General features: G+C 39.4%; 1 protein-coding gene across 1 annotated transcript in view; it reads right to left on the bottom strand.

Annotated features, from left to right (window-relative positions):
- The window catches only part of LOC115790204 (leucine-rich repeat and fibronectin type III domain-containing protein 1-like protein), a 474,798-nt gene that overhangs the window by 64,603 nt on the left and 387,706 nt on the right, over positions 1-22,489 (bottom strand). Inside the window, exons 6-9 of the mRNA XM_030743914.1 lie at positions 19,100-19,367; positions 16,100-16,300; positions 12,512-12,678; positions 3,228-3,468 (exon numbers count right to left, since the gene is read on the bottom strand). Coding sequence (XP_030599774.1) covers positions 3,228-3,468; positions 12,512-12,678; positions 16,100-16,300; positions 19,100-19,354 — 864 coding nt within the window. The 5' untranslated portion in view covers positions 19,355-19,367. The remainder of the gene's footprint in view (positions 1-3,227; positions 3,469-12,511; positions 12,679-16,099; positions 16,301-19,099; positions 19,368-22,489) is intronic.

Here is a 22,489-nt window from a genome sequence, read left to right as displayed (position 1 = left end):
TTTATCCACTATTATATTATTAAGGAGTCTATTATAAGTGCAGTCAGATTTTCTGTGCATTGTGGTTCTCTTTTCCTAAGTCCTTATTAATTCTTCTTCACACCTTTCCTTGACCTCTGGTCCAGAAGCAAATCTCGCTATTTGGCAAACATTTGGAAATTTCTCTAAGCATATATTTAAGCAGGTTTTTGAAGAATTTTCTAAATTAGCTTTAATTTCAAAGGTCACCAAAATCTAAAAATTGTCTATAGAATTAAAAACCCTTAAAAGTAGAGTCCTAAAGATTTTTAAAAATTTTTCTATTTTAATACAGACACAGCTAAATAAATTAACAACACATGGTGCAAGTGAAATATCCAGTGGGTTTAAAGAAAATATAACACTTCTAAAAATAAAAAAGAAACTTAATCTTTTCATGAAAAACAATACATTTTCTATGCCCTTGGCAACACCAGTGAAATCTCGCAGCAGCAGAGTTGCAAAAGGAGTTCAGTTGTTTGCACATTAAGATTAAGAGATCTCAGAGTTTCTCAGCCCTTGCATTATTTAGAACCCACCCACTGGCACCTAAGCCTGTGTAAAGCCAACCAAAACCCTGGTGGAGTATTACTACAAGGCTAAAGAGGGCCAGCCAAGGCTTATTGGGGTTTACTCATCATTTCTGCTGCTCAGCAAGTCTCCAAACCTTTTTCAGGGTCTTTCTTGGGTCTTGTTACTAGCAGAGATGATTGCTGACCCAATGACCACTGGACTGGAGCTTCGAATAAACCACCAGGGCCTTTCAGTGCTGTATTACATTCTGACCCTCAATTGCTCCCGTGAATCTCAGCGTAAAAGACTGTGATTGAACTGGTTGCTCCCCAGTGTGAGTGTGTGAAAGTGAGAAAGTAGGAGAATGTGAAGTTACAGCATAGAATGGAAAGCAGCATGAATACTCCATGTCCATGGCCTTACAGTATTGGATTAATAAATTATCTTATTTGTCTCAATAAATCCAACCGGTGGATTTATTGACCAACGTCAACTCCTCTTCATGTTTTATGAGAATTTTGAGCCTTCAGTCAAGAAGCAGAGCAGATGGAAAAAGCAGCAGAGCTGCTTACCTGATGTCAAAGCAGGAATTCCCTTGCTGACTGACTGCTAATGTCTGACCTCTGATTGAAGCTGTGAAGGCTTCCTTGTTCTTGCCATGGGGAAAAAGGCTGTTAACTCTCTGAGTATTAATATTCCCGTTCAAATTAGTGACATAGTGGTCTCTGCAACTACTCCTTCACGAGGCTAATCCTCTTAAAGTTATCATACAGCACCGCTCTCTGGGAGGAACACAACTATTATTCGAAGGTGAATCAAAGGTCTGTACAGCATCCTCTTTAAGATGATACCAATTAATCCTATCTTTACCTTAAAGTGCACCTCCATTTATTATTACATATAAAAGAAAGAAAGTGTAGGAGCAGTTTCAGGTGGCAGACACTAAAGCCATGTCTGAGCTTGTTAAAATATCATTTGCAGTGTTATCAGCCAGGAGACCATGGTGCATGTCACAGTGGTACTATTGTGTCTTCTACTTTTTTACTTTCACTTTTTACTTTCACTGCTTAGATTTATTCTACCTGGATTAGATTTAGGCACTAAAACCTTCTGGTTTAGCTTTAGGAGCTTATTCTAATTTGGGTTTAAATACTAACTACTTGAAACACTAATAACTGACAGCCTGAGATGAGAATGGGTTGGACTGCACTCTGCATGAAACATTAAACCAAGATTACTGTGATGGTAAGTTATGTCACACCAATAATAACACACCTACCATAAAGGTTATTTTAGAAGGATAATTGGAGTCATTATTTCTCTTTTGTAGCAGAAGTATGTAAATGTGCAATAATTAAATAACAAATGCATTTTCCTTACAATTAACACGTGCACACCTAGTAGGAATGCTCATATATGCATGTGGATACAGCAGTTATTATCTTTACATTTTCACCTTTAAAATCATTCTGTCTGTTGCAGTGAGTTAATCCAGTCTTTTAGTATTTTACACTGTTGAATGAGACAAAGCTGTCAGGACTGCACATGTACTGAATGAAGCTCCCCCATTTAAAATGTGGAACGCATTCTTGTGTTATGCAGCCACTGTTGGGTTTAAGCTCTTTTTTTTCTCTGCATTTTTTAAAATTGCTTTTGTTCTACTATATTGGTTTGCCTTTCTAACAAGTCTCCAGGGGCTTGTGATGAAAAATAGCTTTATTATCACATTCACTGTAATGTTTATCTAATGTGTATTTTCTGTTAAATAAACCAATAACAATACATGTATATGGATAAAAGCCAAATACTGGGATCCATCTGTTTGAGTTTTGGCCCTTGTGGCTTAATTTTACTCTGTGCTCCATCACTATGGCTCAATAAACCATATCCTGGGTTGTTGCTCAGATATAAGCCACAACTTTTCCTCTAACACTACCATATAAGGCAGAAACACATAATAATATTCTGTGGTTCTAATGCATTTTTGCAGACCAAACTCCATGTCTCCACACTTTGAGCAGAAGGTTCACTCCTCTGTGACACCAACCATCTGCCCTGCTGATATGTCCTTGAGAAAGAGTGTGATTATGTATCCCTGAGGGCTAAAGTTACGGCAGCAGAAAATCACACTTTGCTCTATGGTTTAATGGCAACCAGAAACACAGAATTCTATGATAAATACATTAAAAAAAAAGAGAAGTGTATACACTGCAGATTAAATGTTATTAAAAAAGATAAATAAAGTTGTAAATTATCCAACAACTATTAGCTACAGTAGTGAATTTGCTGGAAACCTCTTCAGAGCAGAAAGGTGAAGCCAGCGCAGGCGTTTGAGCGCTGCAGTTCCTCTGACTGCCACTGTCCAGCTTTAGAAATAAATATGCTTACAGCCTGATACAAAAATGGTTTTGATTTACATTATCAGTGGTGTGGCAACTTTATAGCATCTGTCTACTGACAAGGTGGCTGTAGCAACAAAAAGGCTGGCATCAAGACCACAACCTACATCAGCAGTCACAGGAGCCTGGCAAACTGAGGATTTTACATATCTGAACTTTAGTTTTTACTACTTTGGCTCAGGTGATTTACATTTTTTTTAATCAAAAGAGAGTTTTTATAGTGGTGAACTTTTGCTTTAGTTAACGTACCACAGTGTGGTAATTCACAAGGTTTTAAAATGAGTGTATTTAACAAACCTCTCTTATGGTCCAGAAGTATTTGCCAGCCAGGTCTTTAGGTGACGCGCAGGTCTCCAGATCATCCTCTCTGGTCAGCCTGCGAAGCCAGACCAGCTCACAGTTACAGTGCAGAGGGTTCCCTCCAAAACTCAACACCAGCGCCGTAAGAGGAGAGCCCTTCATTTTGGCGTACACCGGGATCCGCAGGAACAGAGGGTCTGGAGGTATTTTCTTCAGTTTGTTAGAGGTCATGTCTAGCCTGGTGACACAACATAGATAAAGATCAAATAATTCAATCAGAGCTATGATAGAAGCTTTGAACAATCATAGATTACATTTATAAGAAAAAAAAATCCATCGACAAGTTTGTGCTATTTGTACATTTCAAAGACTTTAGGACTTCAGCAAACCATAGTGAGAGCCATTAGCCACAAATAGATAACTTGGAACAGGAGTGAACTTTCCAAGGAGTGATCGTGTTCTGGCAGATGTTAACTCCCACCAGCAGGAGGTGCTATTGTATTGGTGTTTATTTTATGTGTGTTGTAATAGCCAATAAAAATGATGTAGGTGCGCCAGGAAAGAGGAAGTAGATCTTAGATGCTCAGTTATGCTGAATAGAAGGTAATGATGGGAATTCCGGCTCTTTTCAGAGAGCCGGCTCTTTAGGCTCGGCTCCCAAAGAAGAGCCGGCTCTTTCGGCTCCCAAGTGGCTCCTCAGCTATTACTTAAAAAAATGTGTAAAATGAATTACTAATATAAAAACATACATTATATCAAATATTTCTTCATATACTCAACATACAATATCCTGCTCCAAATACAAATTATAAAACAAAAGATTGGCACCCAGAAAAACCAACCAAACTGCACTGATGCATGAACAGTTCTTATACAGCTGTGCAGGTTGTTTGTGGAGCCTGCTCGATATGAAACTTTAAGTTTGCAGTCTACACTCTTCCTCTGCCAAATTAAAATGTGTCCAAACTTTACTACATTTTCTGTCAGTCATTTTCCTCACCATTCCTGTGTGTAGCCTCTACAGTATGTAAACCCCAGCTTCCTCTGCTGTTTTCTGTCTCCCAGCAAACTTTGCAGGAACCTCTCCATCTCTGGTGTTTGTGTACTCATTGCATGGTGTGTCTGTGGCCCCTCCCCTCCTGCTCAGTGTAGATGCACAGACGCTGCCACCCATTTTAACAACTCACGTGACGAAAAAAAAAAAAAAAAAAAAAGGAAAAAGAAATGGCTCATTATCAGGAGCCGGCTCCCGTCGTTCATGTCAAAGAGCTGGATCGTTTGTGACTGACCCATCACTAAGAGAAGGACACATGTAGGTTTATGGAGACCATTGCCTGTAAGTAATATCACTGTTTAACACACCTTTAAGCGGTATTATTACTATTTTTGGTTTAGAGATGTTTAAGTTGGTCACAGTTAATGATGTTTACATTAGTGAAATTGTTAGATAATAATGTTTTGTGATTTTGGAATTTACACTTTTACACCTTGGTTTGCCTTTAAAATGAATATGCAGCTATGTTTTGTTTATGAATTTCTCCACTTTAAAGGGGTTAATTACGCAGCACTCTGGTTTATGTGCTGTATGCAGCTCATATTTTTCTGTTCTACATATTTGGGATGTGTTTGAACCAAGCATCTGAAAACTGTGTTTTATAATTTGCACTCTATTGTCATTTGAAGGGAAACATCTCAGTAAACAAGACAATACACCTGTCATTTGTGTCCAGGTCAAACTGTGACAGCAGAACAGACCAGCCAACCAAAATTATTCCAAAAGTGCATCAAGGGCTCACAAACAAACCCAGAAAAACATCTAAAGAACTGCAGGCCTCCCTTACCTTAGTAAAGGTCAGCATTCATGATTCAATAATAAGAAAGCGACTGGGCAAAAATGGCATCCGTGGTTGAGTTCCAAGGAGAAAAACAATGCTGACCAAAAAGTCTGAAATTGTCAAAAAAACATCTGCCCCGCTTCCTCTATACTCCGATGCTGCCGGTCAGGAAGGCTCACACAGCTGACCCTGAAATATAGTCCAATTAGTTATAGCGGCCCACCCCTTGATCAGTGCACTTGTTACTGGCCAGATTTCTTTTATCGGCTCGGACAGTGAGCCCAAGGGACATAAGTAAAGTTGAAGTGGACTACTGAAGACTAGTGTGTCCAAAACAGAACCTAGATGTTAGAGCTTAACTTGCCTAGCGTTTTACTGTTGCATGGACATAGATGTACCGTCGATAGGGAAAATAATTCTCAAGAGAATTATACTGACTTTTTAGAGTCAAATTTTATTATGCAGGTTTCAGCTCAAGCAATTTGCATTTAGCTCAAAATCAATTCTTAATTAATTCTTCAAATTCAACAATCTACTTAGAATTTAAATTTCAGAGTCAAAATTAATCAATCACAGAGCATAACTTTCAGAATTACTAAATCTGAATCAAGATGTTATACTTAAGCTGGGTTGTTGAGGAAGGGGCTTGAAAATGTCCAAATGTTTAAAATCCTTTTTTGCGAAGAAAGGGCTTCGAGTGAGTCACTCGGCCGAAGCGACCACACCCGATGTCCAGTCTATTACTGCCTCAGTGAAGTGGAGAAAAAGAAGTCCAAAAAGAGAGATGTTGGTTTCCTTCTGTTAACTGTCCTCTTTTATAGTCCTTACTGTTATGCAGAAATCCTCCTTGAAATCCAACAGCTTAGGTACTTCCAATCTTCATCTGAACAGGCGGGGAGAGTGCACTCAGAACTATTCCAAGTCAATTAGCTGTCCACAGCTGGGTTGGCTCTGTCCAATCTGTAGATCAGTTCTGTTGCTGGGAAGGGCTCCCAAGATTCTCGTCCGATGCTTCGGTGCATCGCCTTTTATATTTTAAATCTAAGACACATCCTAGTTTTAAAACATCATCATGACAAATTATCACTCCACTGCCAGCTTCCAATTATGGTATTTGACTTAGCCATTACCTCATCCCCTCTCCCCTCTGGGTTTTTAGGTACTTTTCCACTCTATATGTGTCTGGACATGTTTTTCTCTTTGCTCTTACTTATCCTTAGCAACAGCTTTCAGTTCCTCATTTTACCCTGCTCAGTGATTCTCCAAGATTTCACAATTTCCTTAACTTGTTGTGCTTTAAAAATCATTTCTGTGTTACACACATTCTTATCAACTTAGAAATCATACAGATTATTTGTTACATTCCATAAATCAACTTTATAATTTTCTATAAATCAGAATTATGATTGTCCACATAGTACCAGGCATAGACCATCGAATAACCAAGATCTCAACCTCAAATGACTTCAGTCGACAATACCAACAGTCAAACATGGTGGTAGTGTGATGATCTAGGGATGCTATCCTGCTTCAGGATCTGGAGGACTTGCCATAACTGCCATAACCATGAATTCTGCTCTCTACCAGGAGACTGTCCGACCATCAGCTCATATCCTGAAGCTAAAGCACCCTCAGCAGGTCAATGATCTGAAATACGCCAGCAAGTCCCCCTCTGAATGGCACAAAAATAAATAAATGAATAAAGTTTTGGAGTGGCCTAGTCAAAGTCTGGACTTAAATCCGATTGAGATGCTTTGCAGTTCATGCTGGAAAACCCTTCAATGTAGCTGAATTAAAACAATTCTGCAAAGAAGATTAACCCAAAATTTCTCTACAGTGATGTCAGTGACATCATTTTAAAACTGCATTTTGTGTTTACTCAGGTTATCTTTGTCTAATATTAAAAATTGTTTGTTAATTTGAATATTTTAAGTGTGACAAATATGTAAAAAGAAAGAAAAAAAAAAACAGGAAGCAGCACTGTACATGGCTTGTACAGTGCTGCTGTAGAACAGGTTAAAATCACTGGCTGGGTAAGTCCGGACTGTAAAGAACAGAAGGGGGAGAAAGGAAAAAAAAACAAACTGTGAGTCATTTCTTCAAAATCCTATTTATCATATTAGTGGAAAAGTTCTGAGTGGATAAAGTAGGAGGAGAGGAGATGGGTAGTTCATCGATCAGGTGGGTGGACATGTCCAAAGGTGAGATAGAGGGAGGGAAGGGAAAGGGAAGAGAAAGGCCAACATTAAAGGAGAAAGTGTGGGGAGGGGAGCTGTAGATACTCAGCAGCCAGCAGTTCTCCTCTTCCATCTTATGAGAGTGGAGTTAAAAGAATCATAAATGTCTGCAAAAGGTTACAAATCTCAGCACTGTTTCCACACATTTCACTGTTGAAATAAAAAAAAGGTAAAGTTGAGAAAAATTTGTCTTTTTTTTCTCTAGCTGCAGCTGAAGGGAAATTCAGCCTTTAAAAAGTGGACTGATTACTTTCCACCTCTGTTCATGTACACAGAGTGAGAACATTCCTGAGTATTTTTAAGCAATGTAAACATGTAAGCTGTATGTATGTATTTTTATAAAGACTCACAGTAAAAGGGTAAATTGAAAGTTAATTAAGTTTTGCTAAACGGAAATAGTGAAAACTGGGAGGGAAAAAAAGCAGCCTCTTGTTGCCCAGGAAATTAGGACCGACTCACTGATCAGTAATGAAATATTTATCACAAAATAACAGTAACAACTGGACATCATTAGCAATATACATATCATATTTTATAAAAGACTAATGTGAGCATTTGATTCATAGATCACTTAAAAAAAAGGCTTCTGGCTGCATTGGGGAAAAATTATCTCAAACCCAACAACACTGACGAGAGGTAATGGAATTTCTTAGATCAGTTTGTGTTACCAATAATAATAATAGTAATAATAATACATTTTATTTGCAAGTGCCTTTCAAAACACCCAAGGACACTCTACAGGAGTAGACCTCTTTGCTCTTAAAGTGTTGGGTTTTGATTCCTAGCATTCGTAAAAGGAGAATCAGAGGAGCCCACAGCTACCAGGCTCCTATCAAGCAATCTTCGAAGGTAAAGGTTGTAATTGTAAGGTTGAATTAAATTCAAATACATTTGAATTTAACTGTTTTAGAAGATTATCCTTTCAAACACACACACATGGTGTAACCCCTGTACGGGAGATTGGTTCCAGAACCACTGACATAAGATGAAATGAGCCAGACTATAGCTAGCTAGTGTCTATCAACCTCATGCAATAATTAGTCCCTTTCCCACCAGAGTGGTGACTTTCCATGTCTCTACAAGCAAGGATGAGACTGTCAGCACTGCAGGAGGAAGGTTGGCCCATACTGGTGCCCCGCCCAGTATTCCTATCACTGGGGTCTTTTGAATCACATTTAGTCTGGCCATTCATCATCCAAAACTAATTTACGTGGGGAGAGCCTAAAAGGGGCAAACTACCCTCAATTACATAACTCTTGGAATCATTTGAGCATGTAAATTCCTCCACCATGATGAGGTGGAGATCCCTAAAGGGATCAGAGGCCACAGTTCTTCCTTGGAGTATTTGCTCTGGGTAGTGGACGAGTGACTGAACCAAGTGGAAAAGTTCAAGAACCTCCGAGTTGTTCGTGAGTGATCGTGAGTGAGGACAGAGTGGAGCAGGAGACTGACAAATAGATTTGTGTGGCATATGCAGTAATGTGGATAGGTGAAAGGTGAAAGTGAACTTGTCGAGTTACTGGTCAGTAAGGGAGGTATACCCTCACCTATGACTACAAGCTGTGAGTAGTGACTGAAAGAATAAACCTCAGGAAACAAGTTGTGGAAACAGGCTTTATCTGAAGGTATCTGACTGAGCTGCTGCCTGATCACCTCTTAGGCGTTTGGGCCATGTCCTATCAGAAGGAGTTCCAAGTCCAGACCAGGACACTCTGGAGAGATTGTGTATCTCTGCTGGTGTCTTGAGGCAGTGGCCGGGAAGAAGTCTCAGCCACTGCCCTATCTAAAGGTGAGCTTAGGGCAGTGGTTCTCAAATTCAGGCCTCATGGCCCAGTGTCCTGCAGATTTTAGATGTGTCCCTGATCCAACACACCTGAATCAAATGGCTGAATTACCTTCTCAGTATGTAGTCAAGTTCTCCAGAGTCCCGCTAATGACTTCTATATTTGACTCAGGTGTGTTGAAGCAGAGACACATCTAAAACCTGCAGGACACTGGGCCACGAGGCCTGGATTTGAGAACCACTGGCTTAGGGGGAGGGAGAGCTCAGACTGCTCCCACACACCCTGGCTAGCATAGGGCCTCACAGCATGTGGAGAGTGGATGTTCTCCCTGTGCTTGCAGGAATCTTCTCTGGGTACTTCAGACTCTTCCCACAGCACAAAGATGTACATGTTTTGTTAATTGGTGATTTTAAATTGTTAGTGGATGTGAACGCATGGTTAAATATGGCCTGTAGTCTGAAGTGTTTGAAAAGTCCACACCTGTACAAGCAGTAGAAAACATGGAACGGAAAAATCGCAAACAGTTTCTGTCCTGCCCTACGGCCAGAATCACGGCTGCATCAGAGCAAGCTGCAGTCTTTCTAAGCAGCATGCATAAAAATCTCAAATTAAAGGTTCGCTGGAATTGTGACCACAAAACAAGAAAGAAGAGACCTAACCACACACAAATATTCCATGGCGCCTTCTTCTATCAGCTATTCGTCGTCTCTGAGGATTGAACGGTAATTTTCCTCAGCAAAACATTGGACCTGGTAATAATGTAGGAGAGTCAAGCATTCAGTGCTGTCAGCAACAAACGCAGGAAAGTGTATTTCCCTCTAGAAAGTCCCTACAGAAATATTCACCAACAACGATGACTTAACAAGAAGTTAATAGCTGCGAGAGCAGTGAGCATGCTGCACTTGACAAATTTCAATTATGTTATTTCATGTGCAGCAACTTTGTGGTGTATTATTTGTGAGTTTGTGTGTGTGTGTGTATAATATATATGGATGTGAATGCTCACCTGTGCACCAACAGACGCTGGATTACACCAGCTGAGCCGCGTCTCCAGGGCAAAAATAACTAATTCTGCCTTTTTAAAAACATGCATGACTATTTATCCAGAGTTTCCCTTTAACATATCAATCAGGGACTTAAATGAAAATTGATTTCTGTTAATGAGCTTGAAATGTTATTTTATGCCATTTGAGGAAAATTACCTCACACATAATGGGAACATTTTTTTCTTTTTTCAAAAAAAAAAACCTTTCAAAGCCTAAACTGGAAATGTCTGCAGTTTCACATTTAAAACAGCATTTTGATTGGGGGACGTGTCACCAGTGATTCATTGGCTTTTAGACAGGTCTACTATGAGGAATCACATGCTTAACTATGATGTAAATCTAGTCAGTTTTTTTTTTAAAGAATTGTATCATTTTTCACAAAAGTGTTAATTTGTTTTTAAAGCGTGACTTATGATTTATTTTTGGTTATTTTTCTTTTTACACATCAATGAGAATTTTAAATGAAAAATAATTCCAATTAATCCCATTTGTGCCTGTAAATTAAATTTACTCCCCATATAATCTGAGTGTTTATGTGATGTAATGTGGGCATTTATTGGTTAAATATATGATTTTCTGCAGTTTGGATTGAGATTGGCGAGTACAGAGCCAGAGTCCACTCAGATCTGCATGTACAGCATATCTGCACCAATCAGATTTGACTCAGTTTGTCTTAGGTGTGAATGTGCAAACACATGTAACCACATCTAAGAACAGAGAAACTGAGATCTGTCCGGGTCATAATTTCAAATCTCCATTAAGTGACGGCTGTAACAATTGTGATCTTCAAATGTCGACATGCCTGAAGGCAAAATGCTGAACCTGCACCTGTTCAGGTGAAGATGTAATACAGTCCTGGTTTTGACAGCTTAGAGCTGCTGAACAGGTGGTTTCCTCCAAAGTGAACTGATACTCAAAGAGAGAGAGTATGTGTGTGTGTCTTTATATGTGTGTGTGTGAGTGGGCATTAACAAAATAATTTTTCTTGGTTTATTTTAATTCTAAAGCCTCAATGCAAATAAAAATACACACTGCATACAGTGTGTACTCTGGCAGGAGAGAAATAACTCTTAATAAGCCTCTGATTCTGTATCCATTCAAATATTTTTGTCACTGAAATGGTGGCAGCTTTTAAATAATCTTCCTGTAAACCCATTTAGTTTTAAATACTGTGAAGTTCTTCCACAGTTCTTATAATTCTTGTTTTTTTTTTCTCTCTAGCATATTTAAGCAGGAATGTTCATGTTTTAACAACATATTGGGCTCTTTAGCTGCTGCATGTTTCACTGTTTTCACCAGCTGGTTATCAGGGCAGATCCAGGACATGCCAGCTGGCTGGGAAAGCTTTGGAATACCCGGAAGGGTGAGGGCAGTCTGAGCTCCTGTGCATAGACTGCTGTCCCAGCATCTAGGATGGCTGGATGGACGGATGGATGGATTTTTTTTTAGTTTAAAATTAAGTCCAAAGTAAGCCCAGGATTCTTAAACTTGTTAACTTAGTTAATACATCTGAATCTGAGTTTCTGTTTAGGTTCTCCTTTTATTCCTGTGTGTAACATTTAGAAGTTTGGACACACTTACCCAGTTATAAATGTGTCCAAACATTTGACTGGTACTGTATGTGTTTATTGTATTTTTCTGATTATTTCTTTTGACTTCTTTATTACTTGAGTGTTAATTCTGTTTGTCTTGAGTCTCTTGCTGTTTTGCCTTGAAGTTTCCAATCATGAGATTTATTGTGTTTTGGTGTATTAGGTTTATTTTTATTATTATTTAGTGAAAGTAGCCAGTATATAGAGTCGTACACAGTGAGGATGTAATGCTATTAACAAGATAATTGATCTCTGTGGGAGTAGAGTTCAGGTAGCTGCTCTGCACTGCATTGGCAGATGGTATTGAAAATAACAGTGGAAGAATTATATCCTAAACTTGTTTACAGTACTTTGAGAAAGACCTCTACTGTAATGAAATTTATTCCACACTGCTGTGTAATCCATTATTGTACATTTAAACGTTAATAAGAAATTATCAGACAGAAGAGAGTTTTCAGGGAATTTAGTTAAATGTCAGGACAAGATTGAGAGTGTGATTAAAGTGGGCTCCTTTACATTTGACAGTTGAGTTTAATAATAGATTAAATGCAGTGTTGAGTCTGTTATGTTAAAATGTTAAAATCAGCCACTATAATAATTTTATCTGAACTGAGCACTAAATCAGATAAAAAGTCTGTGAAATCAGACAGAAATCAGGTGGACCACATAAAGAGTGAAGTGAACTGTATTTGGCAGTGCAATGAAAACGGAAATTGAGCTCTCCTCTCCCTCGTTCAGTCAAACCCAGACAGGCTGGTGTGCCCTGTAGTGGCAAGTGGTAACTGACCTGGCCAGTTTGTGCAGGTTGGAGAAGATTCCCTCTGGGACACTCTCTATGAGGTTGTGGTCCAGGCTGAGGGTGTTGACACTGACTAGCAGAGCGATGGTGTCCCAGGGGATCTCCACCAGGTTGTTGTAGCTCAGATCCAAGTCTTCCAGAGTCTCGAGGAAGTCCTGTGAGGGGGACAGAGGCAGGATGCGATCAGTGACTTTAACTGCATAATGTAGTATAATTGGAAAAAAACATTGCTTTGAAAGTGCTACATTATCTAAGTGCTGAAGTATAAAAATGAAGGACAAGAAGGCATAAATGGGAAAACAACAATAAATAAAAATAAATTGGGGTGGGGAGCAGAAGAAAGGCCCAACAGAAAAAAAGAAAAACTAAATGCACAAATTGACTATTTCCAATAAAGGTGTGGGGTTAATATGTAAAGGAAAACAACTTAAGAAAAAAAGAAAAACAAAGAGGTGAAGAGAGAGCTCAATTACCCCGGTCAATGCTGTACACTCCAAACCGTGCTGTTTTCTCTAATTGCCTCTAAATAATTCTCATAATCTGGACATAGATGAAATATCACCGTTCAAAAACACAAAGAGAAAGAAAGACAGGGGAGAAGAGGAAGCTGGATTGAAGGAGAGCAATAACAGCATGTTGATCAGCTAAAGTGTTGTCGCTGCTATAATTGCTCTCATAATTCACACAATCAGGACAGCGTTTGAGTGTCACAATGCCGTGATTGGCGTCACAGTAATCTGTGCTTTATTGCTTTTCACCAAAGGGAATCTCATTTCTCACTGACAAAAGAAACTTTAAGAGCCGTGAAGACGAGTTTAAAGAGTTGCGAGAGCAGAAAATGAGTCCTAACTTGCCTCAATTTCATGACTGACCTCTCAAGAAAATGAGTGATTTTGTCCAAACTGCTGAAAATAACTGTTTCCATCCAGTTCACTGGTGGATGAGTAGGTGTTTGAAGTAAATAGCTTTCACAGCGGCCATAAAGCCAACAGACAATGATCTCAGCCGTGTTCAACATGCTAACAAATAGATTACAAATAAAGATGGTATTTGGCTTGCTTTCCCGTTTAAGGAAACCTTCTACGCTCATTTCTGAGTACATATTTTTACTCTGGGTCTCTATTGGACTCTGTTAGAGTGGCTTTGCTTTCCCCTCAGGTCATCCACTGTTGCAAACAAACCATTTTAACTCCTGCCCCTTTAGTCTTCTCCCTGCAGCTTCGGTGTTAGGCTCATGGTGACTACTGGTATTTATACATAAACTGAACTAAGTGTGGCTATATTTACTCTGACCATCATTTTGAAAAAAATCTATATTAGTGTATGATGACAGAAAATAGGGACAGGAAGAACAGGTCAACTTTAATATATTATTGTATTATTATTTTTGTATTATTACATTATATTTTATTAATCTATTAAATTAGATTTATTCCACCATAGTTATATATTGGTATAACCTGCACAATCAGAACCTGTAGCACCAACCACACCTGCACAAACTGTCCGTGCTTGCACACTTATGCACCTGTCCACCAGGTAATCTGGTGGCTGAAAAATATTTTGGAGTTCTGAGGCACCAAACAAAGGCATTATTAGTAACTGAATATGTTTATGTACACTGCATGACAGTGACTGACTATGATTGGATATCGTCAACGAAAATACAAAAGGAAAACTCATGTGATCATATTTTTATACACAGAAGTTAAAAAAATATGTTATGTTTTTTTCATGCTCATCTATTTTCAGTAATGTGGGAAATTACTCCTGTTAGATAAAGCGTATTAAACAATTTACTGGGATTTTTTTTTTTTTACTGGAATTAGACTTGGGTTTGTAAAATCTAAATTTTATTTTAATCTTGATTTAGTTAGAGATTTTTTACTCTTAAGCAATAAAATCTTTAAAATTTTCAGTGAATCTGAAAATGTGAGAGACATGAGTGAGAAACTCGAGGAGAGAGAGAGAGAGAGAGAGGGTTATGTGTGAAGTGAGATAACTCTTCTGATGCAGCGAGTGAGAGAGGAGGAGTGACGCTGGGACTGAAGCTCAGAGGGTCCTATCCATTAGTGAGTTCAGAGTTCATGCCACTCTAGTGGCATCTTCATGAAATTTCTACAGAGGTCTGTGAGCCAGTCCTGAGGGAACATTTAGACTTTTAATGAGCAGAGAAAGGACAGTGTCATCAAGATGGGGGACAGAGTTTATTCTAGGACAGGGTTATTAAAAAGGTGTCCAGCTGAGCAGGCAAGCAAGGCTGGCTGCTTCTGCTGGACTTTCGAGTTAGAGCCAAAAATGTTGCATCATTCTCACACAACACTTGACCCTCAGCACCAAAACTGTTTTAAAAAGCATTAATGACTTTGCAATAACTTTTCTGCTCACAATCTTTGCAAATGTCTTTCTGAATGCTTGGGCGACAAATCCTCATGAATGTCCAAAGCACTCATTAAAATTTGGCAGATTTAAAATACTTTTGATTATGTTGGTGTGAGTTTACCCAGAGGAGCAGAAAAAGAGTATTTTAAACACTTCAAAGAGTTTTTGCATCCTTTAGTTGAGTGATTTTAGTTCATTTTCATAGCAATTTCTTAATTACACTGTAAAATGGTTTTGCATATTGGAAATTTTTGTCATTTTCCTCAGTAAAAAGATAGATTTTTGCTTTCTTCTTGCGTCTCGGGAAGTGACGTCTGGCTGATGCGACAATTAAGTCCCGTTTTCATCATGAGGACAATAATAGCCCACAGTGACTCAAACGGAGGGAGGGAGGAGAGAGATGCGCGTTTTCTAGCTGAAATACAGGCACTATTGTGAGTTTGTGTCAGCTAAAGATGGCAATATGAAGGTTATTTGTGCACTCTGTGCTGGCGACAAAGTGCTATCTATCTTCAAAAACACAACGTCAGATTTGAAGAAACATCTGGCGTTGCGGATAATGCAGGAGGCCCCCCAGCACCCAAACAACAAAAACTGGACCGGTCCAAAACCAGTAAGTGGGGGAGAGCTGAAGAGGTTGGTTGGACAGTGTGTAGTAGAGGAAATGCTGCCCTCAAACACGGCTGACTCGCCCTCGTTTCGTGGTTGTCATTTTTATGTTGAGGCAGAGGGGGATGGTGGTGGGGGTGCTGCCGGTGTTGTGCCAAAAAGTGATTTTTGGCGTTTGCCAGAAAGTGATGGCCTGTATTTATTATATTTTAAGTGTCCAAAAAGCACTGTCTTGATTATAATGTAGGTACAATAACACAGACTCCTAAAGATTGTTTGAATACAGGTTATTTCTTCATTTTATATATAAGCCCTTCATAAATCATGTTGACTGCACTCTATTTACCAATATAAGCAAAGACATTACACATAAAAGCAGACAGAAACATCAGGATCACTTTATGGCAGACGATCACTTTTTGGCACAAGACTGGCAGCTGTTGAATGTAACTAATAAAGTAACTTGTGATCTAACTTAGTTACTTCTAAAATTAGGTAATCAGTAAAGTAACTAAGTTACTTTTTAAAGGAGTAATCAGTAATCAGATTACTTTTTCAAGGTAACTATACCATCACTGTTTGTACCTGAAAGGCTCCCTCTGATATACTGTGCAGCTGGTTGTTGGCTAGGATGAGGTGCCTCAGGTTCACCAGGCCCTGGAAATGGGAGTCATCCAGCACGGTGAGGCGGTTGGCATCCAGGTGGAGGGCGTGGAGGTCCTGGAGATCGGCGAAGGTGTACGGCCTGATCTGGCTGATGGTGTTTCGACTCAGTGTCAGGTGGATCTGGACATGCAGGGAAACACAAGGTCTACATTAAAGAATATATTTCTCTTAAAATTACTGGGGCAATGTTTGTTGACAGTGAACTTTTTTCTTTCCTTTTAAAACTCAAAAAAGTTTAACAGCACTTTAATAAGGTTTGTGTACTGTCACTGTTTCTCTTGTTCTGTGCAGGGAGGTAAAGGGTTAACCTTTGAGTCACCGCTCAGACATAATGTTTAGCTTGAGCAGGCTGGACTCTCAGATATGTGGAGATTAAACTAGCATTTAACCTGCCACCCTGTTTCATGAATTATACTAGTAATTAATATGATCCTACAATGGGTCAATGAATGAGTCTGGTATCCATTTATACATAAAACTATCATTACAAGTTCATTGCTGAGGTCAGGTGTTTCAATCTGCTAAATACCTCTGCTGTACACAAAATATGACTGCGAAGATGTAAAAATATATTCTATTAACACTCAAGAAAAGGTCAATCAACTCCCACACGTTTGTAAATCTGCTGTGGAAATGAGCCCTGATCACAGGGGACATCTGTGGCGTTCTGTCACGCTCATCACCAAACGATTAAAGCCTCATTTCCCATGTTTCCTTGTGTGTGAGCAAACATCAGCCATGCTGTTGTGGCTCACACTAGAGAGAAAAGTTATTTTTCACACACTAAGGAAGTCTCCAGCTGTGACAAGTGTGTCTATTTGGTGGGTAAATATCACGATGTTGGTGTTTTTCTTCTTGTGCTGCATGCAGTGAAGCCTCGTCGCCTCCATTGCTATGATTACGGTGGGATTAATTAGTGAAATCCATTAAGATATCAGAAATGTCACCTCAGTCAACATGTTGTGCTGTAAGGGGCAGATGTTCCTAATGTTTTCTGAGTTCTCTGTGGAATAAACATGAGATGTTGGCTCATTTCTTCTTTTCCCTCATTTACACATTCAGATTTTTCTTCCGACAACACCAAAGATTTTTCTCTATTCTGACTGATGAATACTCGAAAACCCCCCTCAGATACTACCACACCATTAACCTATGATGCACAGTTTATTCCGGAATTTATTTTGAACTCAAGTGAGGCAATTTAACTCTTCTGCTCAGGTACTTGTAGTTAAAATGCATTTGCCCTTAGTTTCCTAGATCACTCTTTGTTTATCTTCTGCCTTCATCCCTGGATTATTAATTACTACAAGTGGAGATTACAGCCCAGTAATCACAGCCAGAAAAAAGTCTCTCTATATAAAATATTTAAAAAGACTGTGACTTACACAGTCAGTGTAGAAATAGAGCTGTTAGGAGCAATGTTTGCATTTCTGCTACTGGATGGCCACTGCTGTGGATGCTTTATGATGAGCAAAGCTTCTGGCAAAAGCTTGTAAACCATCTTACAAGGATGCAAACAACACAACTAAAAGTGTCAGTGTAATATTATTTAACAGTGTGACAAAGCACTGTGCTAGATGCAATGCAATTGACCCATCCGAGAAGGCAATTTTTCTTTTTTTCTCCTCAGCTCCACAGTGTTATTCTGTGCATTAGAAAATCTGCTTTTGACATCAAGTGAGAATTAAAGTCTGTCCTCTTGTGCCTGCTGGTTCTGGCTGGTTTCATTTAAAGCAGCAGAGCTCTTATTGGCAAAGACTTACTGTTTGGGTCGGTTGGCATCAGGTTTAAAATAATTAACAAATTAACGCTTTTGTTGAGAAGCATTTGCTGTGGTTTCACAAAAATCAGTAACGCTATCTTCATTTCTGCTACTGCAAAATTATGTGCGAAACAAGGATGACTGTTAAGACTTTAATGATATGTTAATATGTAAACGTGTTTATTTCTGATGTAACTTTGGGCATGTTAGCATGGGCATCTATGGACTGATTCACTTTTGGAGCCAGCCTTAAGAGACCATTAGAAGAACTGCAGTTTTTGGCATTACCACTTGGCTTCACTTTTCAGCCCTTGAAAAGGTTGCTGCTCTTTCTCTACTTCATTCTGCCTTCATTTATAGTCACCTTAGTTTGTCTACTCTCCTGTGCTCTCAGTTTCACCACACACACTCAGAGAGGAGCGCATGAAATGAAGGTGAACTGAGAAGGCTATAAAGGGACTTCAGCTCTTTATTGTAATGTAATGCACTGTATGCTAGCATTACTCGATTGAGGCCTGAAACCAGAATTAGGTGAGAGAAAGCTTCCTACAGATGATCAAAGCCCCCCCCCCCCCCCCCCCTTCTTTTTAGCTCAATTCCTTCTAGCTTCAAAAGTTGCTTTTAACTTGGGGATGGCTGCTGCTGTGCATATTCAGCAATCCAGTCAAGCAGGACCTACTTACAGGACCTACTTTCCCCAATAAACTCCCGAGCATACTATTATTATCAGAAACTTATAGCACCTTGTATTGATGAATCTGAACTGTTACTGCAATAAAGTTGCAAGAATTAAAGGCCCTGATTCATCCATGATGGACTAACATGTCTTTTGACTCAGTGTATACTTAGAATTAGAATTAGCTAATGTGATTCATGTAAACAAAAGTCTATTTGAGGAGCTTTGTAGGCAGCATGGATGAGTAAAGGTAATCAATATGAGGGGCATCAGTAGCATAAGTGTTTCTAACAACTTAGTTTCCCCTTTGCTGTGCTTTAAAACATATGCAGGACTAAAACAACATAAAAACAAAAGAGATTTCTGGCAACTACCAGGAGAGGCATAGGAATCAGTCCAACTAAACAACAGCCCAGGTGGAACCTGCCTGGCAGCAAGGGGCTATTGTGAATGTGACGTGTTTAGAAAACTGAGATCTGACCAGGCTGGTCATGTTGGCGAAGTCACGGTGCCTCAGTGTCGTGATGAAGTTGTCCATTAGCCTGAGCTCGGCCGTCTGGCGGTCAATGTTGGGTGGGACGAAGAGGAGACCCGTCTTGGCACAAAGCACCGTGTAGGACGGCAGCAGATTCTGGCACGTGCACCGCTTCGGACACAGCATGGAGGAGGAGCAGGAGGGGAGGGAGGACAGGAGGATGAAGAGGAGAGGGCAGACCAGCAAGGAGATGACATCCATGGCTACTCTCCTGCTGCAACAGAGAAATTAAGACCACATCAGTAACAGATACTCAAGTATCAAGCTGCACTTTAAAAATACCCAGCAGGGAACCTTAATAATGTCCAGAGTTCATGCAGAGCATCAAATTTTAAAAACTGCATTTGATCCAGGAAGCACTGTTGCCTCACAGCAAGAAGGTCCTGGTTTGAATCGACCATCTGGCTGTGGCCTTTCTGTGTGGAGTTTGCATGTTCTCCCCGTGTCTGCGTGGGTTTTTTCTGTGTATTCCAGTTTCCTCCTGCAGCCCAAAGACATGCAGTTACTGGGGTTAGGTTAATTGGTGATTCTAAGTTGCTCATAGGTGTGAATGTGAGTGTGAATGGTTGCCTGTCTCTCTGTGTTAGCCGTGCGACAGACTGGTGATCTGTCCAGGGTGCACCCCGCTTCTCACCCTATGGCAGATGGGATAGGCTCCTAAATGATTGTTCGTCACTGCAGAAAACCTGCTGTGTAACAGGACTTTTTTCTTTCTTATAAACAGCAATATTTCTTTTATGCATCTTTTTCCACAAGATGATTCCAGAAAAGAAAAGTTTCACAATACAGGAGAGAGGAGACACGAGAAGGATGGACAACGAGATGGAACCAGGAGGGGAAGCACTGAGGTAAATGAAAGAATTTAAGAAGGTGTTATTGCAGCACCATTTTTTTTTTTCTTCTGCTGAGTAAGTTGTCCTGGGAAAGTGAAAGTAAACAGTATACATACAATCAATTAACCTCAGTGCACTTTCATGATTGCAATCTAAAGAGATCATTAAAGAACACAAATTATGCTCCGTGCAGTTGTCTGTTTTAGTTCATAAATTTCAGAGATGTTTTTGTGCATAAAAATGAGACCAAACCAAGTTTCCCAGCCATGGCAATAAAGGAATACATTTACATTCATATTGATTTCTCTGTATTCAGTTTGTAAGTTCAGCTCAGCAGAGCCCTGAATAAATTCATATGAAGGGAAAAGGGAAACATACAAAAGGAGGAATGACATATGCAAAGGAAAATCATGACAACGCACACGCTCATTCATGCATGTGTGTGGACTCCCACATGTGCACACACTCTGAAAAGTTCTTCTGAGTTAGATGCCGAGTGACTGGAGGAAGGTCGATTGCAAATAACAGCGGAAAGAGACGCACTCTTTTATTTACGGTGCTGAAATATTCAAACTGTGCCTCAGCCTGCAGCACAGAATACAGAAGAGGAAGCGTCTGTGTCCTCATAACATGGTAGAGTGCAGGATATGGAGCTAAATGTGAGCATCTAATGAGAGAGATGTAATGGAATGAGATAAATTCAATGGAAATGATGAAGAGAATTCAAAACCCAACTGAGACTACACTCAAATGTCAATGGGTAATTCAGGAGTCTGCACATGATGGGAATGTGAGCATTCAAACAATAATGAGTGGCAACTGGAATTCACCAATTTGTCACATGAATGAGAATCTCGCAGAAGTTCGGCCAAGCTCAAGGTAAATGGAAAAAGTTTTGTGCATGATATCTGTGACTCATCATAAAAGGTTTTCATTTATCATGCCTCATTATGCTTTTCTTTTTTTCTTTTTAACCAGGAGGCCCCACTGATATAACATCTCTTTAAAAAGAGAGACTTAGTAAAGGCAGCAGCCATACAAACTCATTAATATTTTAAAATGTCACAAATACAATACAACACGATATCCAAAACAAAAACAGATAAGCATGTGTCTCCCTAAAGTTACAGTGTGTAAAAGTTTCACTGTAGTAGATCACAGTGACGAGTTCTATTTTCTTATTGCTCCCAGTTCAAGTGTGTCCTCCTAGCTATGGTGGCTGCTATAGGACAAACATGTTTTAGTCAGCCAAAGAGATCAAAAACATTAAATTTAGACTGTACCTCAAAGTTTTAAGCCTAATCTTAAAAACAGAGAGGGTGTCTGTCTCCCGAATCCAAGCTGGGAGCTGGTTCCACAGAAGAGGGGCCTGAAAGCTGAAGGCTCTGCCTCCCATTCTACTCTTAAGTGTCCTAGGAACCACAAGTAAGCCAGCAGTCTGAGAGCAAAGTGCTCTGTTGGGGTGATGAGGTCTTTCAGATAAGGTGGGTCCGGATTGTTCAAAACCTTGTATGTGAGAAGAAGAATTTTAAATTAAATTCTGGATTTAACAGGGAGCCAATGGGAGAAATCTGCTCTCTTTCCTGTCAGTACTCAAGCTGCAGCATTTTGGATCAGCTGAAGGGTTTTCAGGGAGCTTTTAGGACAACTTGATAATAATGAATTACTAATAGATGCATTGATCGCTTGGAGGAAGGAACTACTGAAGTTAACTTGGAAAGCTGAGTCGGAAAGAAAGAGTCTAAATACATATCAGTAGTATTAAAAACAGCTGTACATAATGATATGTCTGTGAGATGCTTATAAATAATTTTTGTCTCTAATGGTTAAAATTTTATTTGTGAAAAAATTCATGAAGTCATTACTACACTGTAAAAAGGGACTTGGGGTTTTAAGCAGATTGACTCATGTAATTTATGCTGAGTGAACTCATTGTCCATTACAACTAAGATGAGTTACAAGTTCAACTTGAAAAAATAATTAAAAACTTAAGCTAATCCATTCAATTAACTGCAGAAAGTGCATTAGGATTCGTATTTTATGTAATACGCATGCGCCCTTAATATGACCTCATGGTCACAAGATGGTCACATGAAATTTAGCAAAGAACCTGGCAGCCATGTTGGTTTAGAAGATGGGCTGTACGTGATTATCAAGTAAGTACTTCTAGCTTTTTTATTCCGAAGCGTTGAACATCCGCTCTCTGTCTCAGTCAGTCACCTCAACTCAGATTTCTAGAAATGAGAGCTGCTCCATCCAAAGTGGGATGGATCTCTCCTAACAACATCAGGCTTTCCTCATAAAGTTTCCGTTATCTATAAAGCTCACATTATTTTTTGGACACCACTCAGACAGCCAGCAATTTAAGGAGAATTTCACTCCTGGTCTGATTGGACCAACATCAATTTGGCAAAATTACACACTGATTCAATACTAACTTTAGTGACCTCTGATTGGCGTAACCAGGTGTCAATATTGCCAACATGAATTATTATTTTACCAA

This window comes from Archocentrus centrarchus, chromosome 13 (genome assembly GCF_007364275.1).
Source record: "Archocentrus centrarchus isolate MPI-CPG fArcCen1 chromosome 13, fArcCen1, whole genome shotgun sequence".
NCBI lineage: Eukaryota > Metazoa > Chordata > Actinopteri > Cichliformes > Cichlidae > Archocentrus > Archocentrus centrarchus.
The sequence above is the reverse complement of the archived record's forward strand: the minus strand, read 5'-3'. Positions and strand labels throughout refer to the sequence as shown.